Here is a 15125-nt window from a genome sequence, read left to right as displayed (position 1 = left end):
AGAGACCGACATCTTGGTATAGGGGCTTTATAAGTTCTGGAGGGTGGTGCAAACACAAAATAAACAAGGGAGAGAGAGCAATACAAGCCCTGCGTAACACACACACACACACACACACACACACACACACACACACACACAAACAAACAAACACACACACAGTTGTAGTGACCAAGTGCAAAGAGATGAGAGCATGAACACACATGCACGAACACACATGCACGCACACACACACACCTAGACATACACACGTTTGTAACCCAGTGCAAAGTGATGAGAGCATGAGCATCTGCAGTGGAGTCACAAATTCATCATGACACACACACCACACACATACACCACACACACACACACACACACACACACACACCACACACACACACATTCGCACACACACATGTAAACTGTCCCAATCAAATAATCACATTCACATGCAATTTGCATCTTTTAACTCAAATATTATATACTATGGCCAATATAAAACCTAAGCCGGCAATACCCTTCTTCATATGCATAAACCAAACTTAAATGTTCACCGTTGCAGGCCTGATAGTCGCTCGGGTGCGTTGTAGCCTACAAACACAAAATGGCTGCTTCACCAAGAGTGGCTAAATAAAATGTGGTACCTCAGAGATTAAGCAGGGGGTCACGCATGCAGGAGAATAGCGAGGATCTTTTGCGGCAGTTGTCATCCATGACATCAACTGGTTCCGAAGTGAGGTCTTTGAAGCTCCGTGTTCTTCTTGACTTGGTATTACAGTGCTATTACAGTTGGCAGTCCGCAAACTCGTTAGCTCAGTCCAAGCACAAACACTAGCCTCCACAGCTAACTCACTTGGAAATTTAACTACGTTCTGATAACTGTCAAAACTTTGGGGCAGCCGTGGCCCACTGGTTAGCACTCTGGATTTGTAACCGGAGGGTTGCCGGTTCGAGCCCCGACCAGTGGGCCGCGGCTGAAGTGCCCTTGAGCAAGGCACCTAACCCCTCACTGCTCCCCGAGCGCCGCCGTTGTAGCAGGCAGCTCACTGCGCCGGGATAGTGTGTGCTTCACCTGACTGTGGGCCAGATGTACTAACGCTTTTGCGCCCATTTCAGGCGTATTTGTTTCGCAATGTGCATGTAAAATCATTGCGAGGTACAGTGGGCATCGCTTTCAAATGACCACTTCATTCGCGCATTACGCGGCGTGAAGCTGCGTGAAGCTTTAGTACCACTTTCAGCCACTGTGCGTCGCTCTGCCACTGTACATCGCTCTGCCTGCCGTCCCTTACATAATTGTTGCCGAGAGTAATCCCAGCCTACGAATTCAATAACAAAATAAATCAGGCATAATTAAACATTACCTCGATTTAGGCTACTTGGGTATGGCTTAAGGCTTGACTACACGAAAATCGAAATTTGCTGTCTACATTATTGTCAGTGTTGGGGTTAACGCAACTACGCAAATCAAAACAGTGGTGTGATAATTGAGCCAGTAGAGAAATAACTGTTCAGAATTAATCTGTAGCCTTGGGTAGGCTTCTGCAGAAAACAATGTTGTTGCCGATTTAATACTATCTGGCTACGTTTTTAACAGGCTACGCAATAGAGGCTTAGACAACTATGACCCACGTTTTGGTTTCGTAAATTAATTTGGCCTACTTCTTGACTGCAATGTAGTCAATTGACTGCTTGACATGTCATTTTTATTTTTCTGTACAATAAACAATTACATCTGCTTTATGCCGCAGAATTACATTCATATTTGGCTGACTGCAGACGCGCCACTTCCCTCCCCATATTCCAAGATTAAGATAGTATGAAGTGCTTTTTGTAAAAAAATAGTTAAAACGAATAGCTATTTGCAATTTGACAAAACACTGGTCCTCATTTTGCGAATGCGAGGACGATATGAGCCTGTTGCATTTAGTTAGATGTCCGAGTCACGCATAATGTTTGAAAACCACTGGCTCGTAATCACAATAATTTAACACACGACAGTTGGATAACCTACTTCATCATGTCCCCATGCCTACATTTTTGTGAGTAACATAGAGATCGTTAAAAACAATAAAGTATGGCTCTCCGTTTGGGACATCGAAAACTTATATTTTTAATAGACTACCGTCGAAGATGCTTACTTGCAAAAGCCTCGGGATAACACGTTATCTCCACTATCATCAGTCATGCCCCTTGATCAAAGTGGGGAATGAAATAAAAGTTTGAGAACCACTGGCTTAACAAGTTACCTACAGTCCAGAACACAGAATCTGTAATATTCTGATGATCGGCGATGATATCGGCAAATGTTTGTTTTCCAAAGTAAGAATTTCACTTCACCATGCACCTTCGACAATACCTGGCCTACCTGGTATCATTACAAACATTATTCTGTGTCCTAAAACTGGCATATTTTATGGCATTGTGTCATGTAAGTTCGTTGCAAAATCTAGAGAAATGTGTGAGGTGGTCAGCGGGGGACAATTGAGACACACATTGGATTGTTTTATTACTTGAACACTCCACACTATCCACAGCTGTGGTAGGCCTATCAGGGGCAGGAGGATTACTGTCAGCGCAGGCTTTATATAAAATTCTTCAACAGAAGGCCTCGAATGTTGTCTTGTTTGTGGAGCGCTTTGCTTCGCTTCTGTAATTTCGGCTTCATTGAAAATGAGGGCTTCCCTCAATGACCCTCCGAGAATAAATAAAGGTTGAATGAATGAATTAATGCAGGCTTGCCCAAAATAAAGGCATGTGGTTTGCGCAGCCTACAGTAAATAACAGACCCGCCAGAATGTGCGTTATGATGCTTTTTTACGAGCAAGATGTTTTGGTACCCTACGCACACTGCATGTTCTTAAATAACAATGATCATCAGTAATATTCGACCATTAATTTGGGTAAATGGGCAAGCGAGACCACATTGATTGGCTGATTGGCTGATGATTGTAACGCGGGCATGATTCCAAACACCTCCCTTACGATGATGAGTGACAGGTCTCAGAATGCGTGCGCTACACAAGGACGGAAGATGATGAATAACTGGGGTCGTAGGCTATTCACAAAGGCTTTTATCTTACTACTAGGAGTAGGCTACTCCTAAATCGCACTTAAAGATTTTAGATTGGAGTTTTCTCTTAAAAGTTATTCACAAAGCCTTTCAGACAACTCCTAAACTAGGAGTGAGTCTTCGTGGCTATGGGTGACGTCATTACTCATGCACGAGCTTGACTGAAGTGACCACCTTGATTGGCTGACGATTGTAACGCGGGAATTCCAAACACCTCTCTTCCGATGATGACTGACAGGTGACAGGTCGGAGAATGCGTGCGCTACACAAGTAGTGCGAAGGACGGAAGATGATTAATAACTGAATAAAAAGGCCTAGCCTAAATGAATAAAGAGTAAGGCAAAACAAATAGCTTAGTAGCCTAATGAAACATGGGTCTATGGATTGATGCAGTAGCCTACCTTTGCAACATTATTAAATGAATCTGTCACCATATCCCTAGGCTACGTTTGCAAAGAGGAGAACATTTTAATTTGATTCACAATGAAACGTTACATTTCATTTACATGTAAACAATGAGTAGTTTTGGTTGTTGTTGGTGGCGTTATTGCATCCCTTTTATGAATGCAAAATTGTTCCCTTGCGATTGGAAGCTCCTGTTGAGGCATTTCAAAACATTGCAACGTAAAATGCCACAAAAAAGCTGTTTATGAATAGGTCTTAGTGAGTTAGGAGTCCTCTCGACTTAAGCTGTCCCAGACTTAGGTGCTACATTTAGGTCTAAAATGCTTCGTGAATTACTTTTTGTGAAAAAATTAGGAGTCCTGAAGTTAGGAGTGACACGCCCATTATTTTTAGGAGTTGCTCCTAAATTCGCCAGTTAGGAGCTACTTTTAGCCTTAAAATTATTTGTGAATATGGCCCCTGAATAAAAAGGCCTAGCCTAAATGAATCAAGGCAAAACAAATAGCCTAGTAGCCCAATGAAACATACGGATTGATGTAGTATCTTTGTAACATTATTAAATTATTCTGTTACTATGCCTACGTTTGCAAAAGAGAACATTTTAATTTGATTCACACTAATGTTACATTTAATTTACATGTTGACAATGATTAGCCTAGTTTTGGTTGTTGTTGGCGGCGTTATTGCATGTTAGTTATGCCTACAATGCAAAATTGCTTCCTCGCGATTGGAAGCTCCTGTAGCTGCATAGGATTTCAAAACAGCAGGTTTGTGAATAGGTCTGTGAGTAAGGAGTCATCTTGACTTCTTTTAAGCTGTCAGAGGTGGGAAGGTGTGATTTTTTGGGGGAAGGGCCGAATTAACTGGGCACAATTGTCTGATGGCCCCCCTTCCCCCCAGCCAACGTGAATCGGGTGGTTAGTTAATAGGCCTATCGTGAAGATTTTTCCTGCCATCTAAGGCACGAGCGCATCTGTGAGGCCAAGCCTCACCAAGTAGCTCGTTTGTTTACAACTAACATTCCATTTAATTAAACTGCTTTATAGGCTATGCCGAAATAGTTTTCAACATTTTGAATATTAGTGTCGGGTGAATTGAAATGTTCTCAAAGTAGCCTTATGGCTGAAAGCTGCTTGGGACACCCCCCCCCCCCCCCCCCCCAAGCAATATAACCATACAAACGCGCTTCCTGCACTCATTGTTTCAAAAGGAGTAATTTTGGCTTTGTCAGAACTGAAGAGCTGTGGACGGCACGGCAGGGCATGCCCAATGAAAATAAATTAACGCAACGCAACACAACACAACACAGACCCCGCTTCTCTCGCGTCAGTCACTGACATGAACGAAACACAGAACCCGCTTCTCTCACGGCAGTCACTGACAGTAACCTAGAATAAATGCATGGGGAAAAACACTTCCCCATGACAAAGACATCGTAAAACACTGAAAGTTAATATTTTGTCACTAGCAACATTCATCTGTCCTTTGTCAAATGTATTATGTTCCAAGTACCCTATGCGTAATTCTGCTTCATAAAGTTGAACAAATACATTTGCTTATTTCACAGAAAAATATAAATAGCCAGTCTACAGTGCAGAGTTGGTAAGTTATGGTAGGCCAACCTGCAGTGAACATACAAACAGGGGAAATTATTTCTCTTGCAGCTGAGTAGCCTCAGGTGCGCACGTAGACATAAGGCCGAACATGCAAGCGCCAATGAATCGTGCTCTCACGACAATCGCGCCGTTAAACTTAAATAGGTTAACATCACTCAAAGTTCGCCTTCAAGCAAGGAAAACGATGATTTGAAGACATCTGTTTCGTTGGAAGGGCAATGGGTAGCAACAGGGCAACACAGAGACAGGCCCGATGGCAGGGCTGTTATGAGAGTATTAAAATATGGGATATTCTACGGGAAAACATTAAAACGGCAAGACAGCGGGGAAAGTTAAAATACGTGATAAACACGGAAAAAGTTGGCATGCATTGTTTCGGTCCCCGTGCACAGGGATTTTTTTGTCATACTATTAATCACATATGATTATTTGTGAAATTGTGCAAACAGGCGCAACACATTTGAAAAGGAAGGACTGGTAGCATGCAAGCTCACGGGAAAGATTGATTTAAGAACGTTATCACAAAGTGTGTGGCTGTGGCGCGGGCGGAAGACAATTGGCAGGGGAGGGTCATGTCTTTTTTAACAATTCTGTCGGAGGGTCATTGAACAATTTCTAGCAGACAAGAGAGGGTCATGCAACTTCCAACTGAAGCACTCAAAATTCCTCCGGTGGCCCCTTCAATAAATAACGACCAGTCCCTAGATTGCTGCTGGGCTATATGTCTTGGTTCTGTTAACAACTCATTGTCAAATGCATAGCCTATCTCGCGGTTGCATCCATTACAAACAAACATGCACTGTGAACGTCTGGGATTGGGGAGAGCACTAAATGCTCTACTGAATAAGCACGAAGTCAAACCTTTAAATGAAAAACACTCTTTAATAATCCAAAAAAATAAACCGCTAATGAAGTAAACTTGACCATCAAAAATCGTTTATTGCTTGTAACTCCGTGATACCAGGACGTAACAGGAAGGCATTTGGCTGAGCAACGGAGGTTAATATGCTCCATGTTTTGTCCAAACTGTCTATCATCGTTGCACTCGGAGAAAACCGGAATGTTTCATTCGTCCCCGTTTCAATCGTCCCGGTTGTACCTACTCAAAACGCAGATAGAACCTTATTATTCTAAGGTAGCGAAATAGCTCAGCATGATTCATGCCCAATTAATTCCCCCTGTTAAAGTGTTCGCCTTTGTAGTTTGGTTTCGTGATAGCCTATGATAAACGGCTTATGGCCAAATATGTGAAAACGTTAAAATACAGTAGGCGACAAACCCGGAAAAAGTTGACAGTGATTTTTTCATAATCACTTTGGAGGGTCATAGAAAAATGTATTGCTGGCGAGGGAGGGTCACGTCTTTTTGGACTAATGCTCCCCAAACTCCTCCGGTAGCCCCTTAAATAAATAACGAACAGTCCCTAATGAAGTAAACTTGTGACCATCAAAAATCGTTTATCGCCTGTAACTCCGTGATAACAGGACGTAACAGGAAGGCATTTGGCTGAGCAACGGAGGTTAATACTCTATATTTTGTCCAAATGATGTCTGTCTATCATCGTTGCACTCGGAGAAAACCAGAATGTTTAATTTGTCCTGCGTCTCTATGGCTGCAAACGGGATTCACTCGCAGTTAACCAAATATTTCTTTATTAGGGCAGAGCAGGCATATTTCTGGCTATTACATTATTTCTAAACCAGTCTGCTAAAGTCTGTAGTGAAGTCTGTGTAGGGTTTTCCAGGCTCCATTTCTTTTTTCGAGACACCCTGCTCACTTGAGCCATCTACCGGTTGTTTGGGTTGTTGCAGCGTCTCACTGGAAAAATACAAATTAAAGTCGCGTGATACCGCGTGATCCCACGCGCGGACCGCGAGTGAAGCTGGCCAAATCGAAGCACTGCCCACTGTATGTACAAACAGGCCGCAATGATGTAAAAGCGCAAACTGCCTGTCGCGGGAGCTGAAAGTGGCAGATTGCGATTGTCATGTCATGCATATGCATTCATGGGAGGTTCCAGGGGAAAGTGGGAGTTTAGCGTAAAAAGATGGGAGGGGAAGAGTAAAGAGCGCCTAATTATGTATTCCGCGGTATGTACAAAGACTGCTCCTGAAAGCGCACGTCTATTCTGCGCCTAAATACTTCCGCCTTGTAAAAGCAGGTGTTAATCCACATTGCAGTTCAATGCGTCAATAAGAGAACCTTTCAAAGACAACAGAATCGCTATTTAGAACACCAGTTTTTGTGGTGAAAGTATTTGTACTACCAAAAGCAACCTCAACTTTCGTTGGCCTTTCGCATGTCTTACTTTCACGTCATTCACTTAAACTTTCCTACTTGCTAGATTTGACCAATCTCCCATAGCCTACGTGCAGGCCCGTCGGAAGGGGGGGGCGAATTGGGCGGTCGCCCAGGGCCTCGCGCTCTCATGGGCCTCGCACCTGGCCAATGATGTTGCAGATTTATCTCTAAATCTTTATTGCTGCTCTTTATACAATATGTCTCTAAAATAAAGAACTGTATTTCATTTAAATCTGCATATACATTGTTTAAGATTTAAAAACAAAGTAAATAAAAATGAATATCTTTTAATTTTATTTCATGACGTTGTTACGTAGGCTAGGCTTGTAGCGGTCGCCGGCCGGCCAGGCTTGTAGCGGGCTTGTTGCGGCCGGGAAGGCGAGCCAGAACGAAGGGGAAATGTCGGCAGCACGTCCGCACGACTGCTTTCGTAAATTTCAGTCTGGTGCTGAGAAAAGAAAGAAACTAAAACAGAAAGAGGAGTTCAACAAGACACTGCATGGTTCTCTGGATCGGTTTGTGAATAATTAATCTAGAGATGTGGCCGAGCAGCAGCAGCCACACAGGGATAGTGACAGTGGTGCTACGGTTATGGAGACAAGCATTATTGTTAATGTTAATGATGTTAGCACCAATGAGGGCAGTAGCGATTTAACAACAACTCGTTACAATCGTTACAACTGGAGGAAAGCATCGAAAGGGAGGAGGATATCCAATGTGAGAATCAATAAAGTATTTATGCAATATGTGCTTTTGTAAATTAAATCACTGTGCATAGCCTACGAAAGCCAGAAAGGTCGATTTTTTCAAAGTAGGCTATGGTGAGTCAAACTATGTTATGCGTGTTATTAATTTGTCAGTTTATGTAATGCACATATCTTCAATAGTTTAGTTTGAATGTCGTGCGCTCGATATCGACAAATTGCGTTCAGTAGCCTAATAGCCTACTTCATGACCATTTTCTTCAAGTCAAAATGTTCACCTTTAGCTATGTCTGTGCTAACATGTATGTCTGTGTTGTTGATGTGACGGATAATAAACGGCTTATTATGGCCAACAATTTATGTGCCTGCTATAATGTTATATATCATTGCCCCTCTTAAAGACATGTCAATGTATTATCCTACTACTAAATATACACCGACAGTAGCCTAAGTTACGTGTAAAGTAGGGTGTAAAGTGGGCTGCATGATTCCATGCACGTAGTTAAAAGGGCCTCGCACCTCGCACCCGTCAAGTTCGCACAGGGCCTCGCCCCCCTCTTGCGACAGGCCTGCCTACATGCACAAGTAGTTTGAGTAGAACTACTGATCTTCATTATCTCCCTGCTTGTTGACATCTTATCATGTATGGTATTATTTCATGATCGCTAAACGTTTGATTCTTTTTAATGTTGTCATCAGTTAACTTCATTCAACTGCGCTTGTAGGCGCTGCCATTCAGTTGTGGACATTCGTAAATTGCGTTTATGGGCGGAGAAGGGCAGAGAAAGTCGCAGTTTACACTAAGGATTGAACGATTGATAAATACGACGGAAACTTGGGTCTGACAGCGCTCGCAATCTGCGGTGTGTCCATGGCGCTGATAACGCTACGTTCGCAAATGTACGTACATCTGGCCCTGTGTGTTCACTGTGTGCTGTTTGTGTTTCACTAATTCACCGATTGGGTTAAATGCAGAGACCAAATTTCCCTCACGGGATCAAAAAAGTATATATACTTATACTTATACTTATACTTCTATCCGAAGTTTCATAACACAACGCGTTTACTCTTTCCACAGTAAAGTGACTTCCAGTGATCTAGTCGACCACTTACTATAAACTGTTGGTTACTGCAAAAACACTATCCGTGTGTTCACTGTTCATCCACTTGCGTATTCTCTCTCATCCTCGTATCGTTCGTTTCTCCCACTTACTTCCTGATAACCCTTGACCTCTAGCTAAACTCTCATTGGCTCAAATACAAATGTAACATAAAATACACATTTCCAGTATTTCCTCTTTTAGATACAAAACATAATATCCTAACAACATTTCTTTAGCTATGAAATTAGAAACAAACATTACAATATTGCAATAGACAACAACACACGCACCCTGAAGCTGCGCTTATTGTGGCCGGTGATTTCAATCAAGTACATCTGAACCGGTCCATGCCTGAATTTATTCAACACATTCACTTCCCTACACGTGGTGACAACACACTGGATCACTGCTACACACAGTTCAAGAACAGTTACAAAGCGAAGTCTCTACCAGCTTTCGGAAAATCAGATCATGCCGCTGTTTTCCTACTGCCTATGTACAAACAGAGAAGTCGGACGGACCCCCCAGTGACGAAGGAGGTCAAGCGCTGGACTGACCAATCGGAAGCCAGGCTACAGGACGCCCTTAGCAACGTTGACTGGGAGATGTTCAAGACGAACTCTGCTGACATCAATGAGTTTACGGAAGTATCATTGAGTTACATCAATATGCTAACTGATTCCATCATCCCAACTGTAAAGATCCGAAGCTTCCCTAACCAGAAGCCATGGGTGGATAGAGAAGTGAGAACGGCATTAAAGACACGCACCATGACTTATAATGCTGGGCTTATTTCAGGGGATATGACGGATTACAAAGCAGCATCTTATAGTTTACGTAGTGCTATTAAAGATGCTAAGTGGCGCTATAGAGACAGAGTTGAAGCTGATTTCTTGGAGGATGATCCAGCACGAGTGTGGAAAGGACTCCGAACCATCACTGGCTTTGAAAGAAAGTCCCCTCCTATGATGAATGTGAGTAAAGCCCTCCCTGATGAACTTAATGCTTTTTATGCTCGCTTTGACATGAAAAACACAGACTATATTGGACTAGCTGCAGCATGTGAAGCAAATGAGGATGCACCTTTCTGTGTCTCTGAGGTCGATGTGAGCAATGCCTTTAGGAGGGTAAATTGTAGAAAAGCTACTGGACCGGATGGAATTTCTAACAGGGTTTTGAAATCCTGCGCTGCTCAGTTAGCTCCTGTGTTCACTTATATCTTTAACACATCTTTGGCTCAAGAGACAGTTCCTACTTGCCTCAAGCAGTCTGTTATTGTTCCAGTACCGAAAAACAAAAGTCCATCATGTCTGAATGACTACCGTCCAGTAGCCCTGACGTCTACAGTGATGAAGTGTTTTGAGAAGCTTGTGAAAAACATTATCTGCTCATCCCTCCCTGCCTCCTTCGACCCCCTCCAATTTGCTTACAGAGCCAACAGGTCTACAGAGGATGCCATCTCAAACCTCATGCACACCACCTTAACTCACCTGGAGGAGGGGAATGGGAATTATGTGAGGATGCTGTTCATTGACTTTAGTTCAGCATTCAACACGAATGCACACATCTCACCTTGGTCACAAAGATGAAGGCCTTAGGACTGAACACCACCCTGTGTCACTGGATATTTGACTTCCTCACCAACCGTTCACAAGTGGTTAGAGTGGGGGGTCTGACATCTGACTCATTAACCATCAGCACTGGTGCTCCCCAAGGCTGTGTTTTGAGTCCGGTAGATAGATCTGAACATATGATAAAGCCAGGTACAAAATTATTTTTTCATTTTGTTTGCATACAAGATAAAAATAAAATTACAGAGGGATTTCAGGATATCTGCTTTCATTACCTAGGAAATCAGAATATACTGTCCATAGCCTTAAAAAAATCGATTTTTGCCATATATTTTTGATTAAAATGTCACATAAATCAGACCAGTAATGATTTATTAACAAATCCCTCTGTAAATATCTTCAGAACACTGCTAAGTGTATATCTGGAAAGTTTGGTGTACATAGGTGCTACATAGGCTGAGATCTTTCTACTAGAAAATGAGAAAAACTCAATTTGAGAAAACAGCCTTGGAACACAGCCAAGAGATTCCGTTCTCAGCCTAGACTCGCCTTTGAACTTTCGCGATTGGTTGCGGTTACAAAGGAAGTGTCCATATTTGGATAGCACAACGTCATGCAGGAAAAACAGAGCTTTCCAACGGTACTACACATGTTATGTTTTGTAGCACGGTCGCGGTACAGCATGAAACGTTAGAAGACTAACTTTTGGTGAATTTAGGAGAAATATACAGGCGCGAGTAGACAAAATGTAATGAAATAAACACCTAAATGTGTAAATCGGGCTTTGTTGTTGTAGTAGTGTGAAAGAATACATGCTAAGGTAGCAAATTAGCCCAAAATCTCGAAATTGACCAGTGCATGAAAAAACGATGTTTTCACCTGCCGTGTCTCGCCTTAACATGGACTGTTAACACTCAATATGTTCTGAAAAAGTCAAGACAACGACTCTACTTCCTTCGTCAGCTAAAGAAATTCAAAGTTTCTACATCCATCATGAAGGCCTTCTACACTTCAGCGGTTGAGAGTGTTCTAACTGGTAGCATCATCACCTGGTATGGGAACTCCACAGTTAGAGATTGTAGTACTCTGCAGAGAGTAGTGCGCTCAGCTGAACGTACTATAAGAACTCAACTCCCTGCTCTACAAGATATCTATTCCAGAAGAGTACTCCTAAGAGCCCAAAAGATTCTGAAGGACTCTTCTCATCCTAACAATGGATTATTCCTACCGCTGAAATCAAGAAGACGCCTATGTAGTCACAAAGCCAGAACTGAGAGACTCAGGAGAAGTTTTTATCCCCAGGCCATCCGAACTCTGAACTCACACTATACTGACTTTGCACACATTCACTCCTCAGCACTCTCAAACATTTCCCAACTCTGAACTCACACTATACTGACTTTGCACTCATTCACTCCTCAGCACTCATGACCCCCCCCCCCCCACACACACACACACCCACACACACCTACAAGACTTTTAGCACTTTTACATCCCTCTCCCTATGCTACAGACCTTTTATTTATTTTCTTATTTCATCACACGTCAAAACACACACACACACACACACACACATATCTGACTTTCTCCAACTTTTGCACACTTTTTATTTATTATTTTTGATTTCTCCTCCATCTACCCATGTCCTTAATTGCCTAGCCTTTCTGCCCCCCCACCCCCATCCCCAACACACACACTTACATCATCACTGTCATCACTTCACATACATACAGCACACTGCTTGCTACAGTAAGCCTCCTCTACATACTTGCTGCACACTGCCCCCCCCCCCCCCCCCACATACACAGGACATTGTCTTCAGGATCTTCTCCAACACACATCCTCTACATACTTACAGCACACTGCCCCCACCTACCCACACACACACACTACACACACACACACACAGTCACTGCTCCACTCCCCTCCCGCCCACACACACATCTTCACTGTCATCACTCACATACATCATACATACAGTACTCTGCTTGCAATAGTAAGTCCCTGCCCCCCCCCTCCCCCTACATACACAGCACATTATTTCATCAGGAAGCTTCTCCAACACACATCCCCAACATACTTACAGCACACTGCCCCCCCCCCCCCCCCAATACACAGCACATTGTCTCATGAGGAAGCTTCTCCAACACACATATTGCACACTGCCCTCTCCCCACATACACAGCACACTATCCCATCTCCCCTGTCATCCCCCCAACACACACACCAAGACCCCTGGCAGTTGGGTTAGCCCCTTGAGCCGTGGATCTGCCCAAGGTTTCTTCCTTGGTAAGGGAGTTTTTCCTTGCCCCTGTTGCTCTTGGGTGCTCCTTGTTGGTGCCCCCCACCCAATCCCAATCCTCCCCCACCTTTTTTATGCAGCCCTTGCCACTTAATCTACTAAACCCCTCTTCTACTGCACTTTTTACCCCCCCCTTAAAAATGCACAAATAGGCTGACACCAGAGACATAATTTCACTGCATTTCTTACTTCCAGTAACTATATGCATGTGACAATAAACTTCCTTGTATCCTTGTATCCTTGTATCCTTGTACATGTATCATAAACCTGCATAACCATGAAATTCCATACATATCACAATATATACATCGAACTCTGTGTTATTATTCCAAATGTTTTTAACCTTTTTAAATCTTATTTATTCTATTTATTAGAACTTATTCTATTTATGAATCTCTACACTTTATTATATAATTTCCCATAGGGCTACACACACACACACACACACACACACACACACCCCGCATGCACACAACAAACACACACACCTCTAGACATACACACGTTTGTAACCCAGTGCAAAGTGATAAGAACATGAGCATCTGCAGTGGAGTCACAAATTCATCATGACACACACACACACAACACACACACACACACACACAGACACACACACACACCAGATGCACACACACACTGTATTATGAGTATTCTCACTGTATGTCCTCATGTAATGTGATGTGTGTGTCCATTGGGCCTCATTAATGATCTCATCTCTGCTTCTGGTTTCTTTAGATATGAGGATGAGACGTAAGTACCAGAGAGGAGTTGGAGTGTTTGGGTTTCTTTAGGAGGGAGGGGGGTCATCGTGGTCATCAGGCCTAGTAACACACACCACACACACACACACACACACACACACCACATGCACACACACACCCATACACACACACACACACACACACACATTACACACACACACACACATACACAGTTGTAGTGACCAAGTGAAAAGTGATGAGAGCATGAACATGTGAAACACACACACACACATGCACACACACACACACACACACCCACACACACACAAACACACACACACACACCCACACACACACAAACACACACACACACACACACACACACACACACACACACACACACACACCACACACACACACACACACACACACACACACACACACACACACTGTATTATGTGTATTCTTACTGTATGTCCTTATGTAATGTGATGTGTGTGTCCATTGGGCCTCATTAATGATCTCATCTCTGCTTCTGGTTTCTTTAGATGCTGCATTTGGTAAGTACCAGAGAGGAGTTGGAGTGTTTGGGTTTCTTTAGGAGGGAGGGGGGTCATCATGGTCATCAGGCCTGGTAACACACACACACACACACGTACACACACACACACACTGGGCTCTATCTCCAGCGCAATTGACTTTGTATACTCGCGCATTTGTCTTTCCTATTTTGCATTCAGCGCATATTGGAATTTTCCCTCCGCAGGTACATGTGCGCCCACGGGGGCGTTTCAGCGAAAAGAGGGGGCGTGTTCCGGCGCAAACGGTCCCTGTTGATATTTTGCAGTTTCAGAATACAATTCCGCCACAGACCAGGAACCTCATGGTCTAAAGTCAGTGGCGCAAATTCAGATGCTATTTCAAGGGCGCATGCATGGCCACAGGCCTGCAGAAATGAACACTATGCACATCGATCTACAGACACCCTGTGCACAGATGGAAACATTCAAAGCCTTGATAATATTTGTCCATTTCCCGGTTTTGTTCGTGCATTGGTCAACTAAAAATTTAGTAGCCTATATAGTACATCTACATGCAATATCTTTACAACAACAATGCCTAATTACGACCTATTAATTTGGACAACTTTATACAGCCCTATAAAGGCTAAAGTTACCTTTAGTTTTGTTTCAATTTACCGTTGTGTATGGCTTTAAACAGTGTGTGCGCTTTAACATCAGCCTATAAGCATTATTCCAGCTGTGCTAAGGTTTTGACAAGCACCACACCTACCTTGTTGTAGCCCATCTGAAATAACTCCAAGCTTTGCTATGTTCCCTCCATCCTTTCGTTGTTTTCAAAAAATG

At 43.1% G+C, this 15125-nt stretch overlaps 1 protein-coding gene across 1 annotated transcript in view; it reads left to right on the top strand.

Annotated features, from left to right (window-relative positions):
- The window catches only part of LOC121697648 (trichohyalin-like), a 102765-nt gene that overhangs the window by 52409 nt on the left and 35231 nt on the right, over window positions 1-15125 (top strand). Inside the window, exons 9-10 of the mRNA XM_042079266.1 lie at window positions 13793-13807; window positions 14307-14318. Coding sequence (XP_041935200.1) covers window positions 13793-13807; window positions 14307-14318 — 27 coding nt within the window. The remainder of the gene's footprint in view (window positions 1-13792; window positions 13808-14306; window positions 14319-15125) is intronic.

Source organism: Alosa sapidissima, chromosome 2 (assembly GCF_018492685.1).
Source record: "Alosa sapidissima isolate fAloSap1 chromosome 2, fAloSap1.pri, whole genome shotgun sequence".
Taxonomy (NCBI): domain Eukaryota; kingdom Metazoa; phylum Chordata; class Actinopteri; order Clupeiformes; family Clupeidae; genus Alosa; species Alosa sapidissima.
The sequence above is the reverse complement of the archived record's forward strand: the minus strand, read 5'-3'. Positions and strand labels throughout refer to the sequence as shown.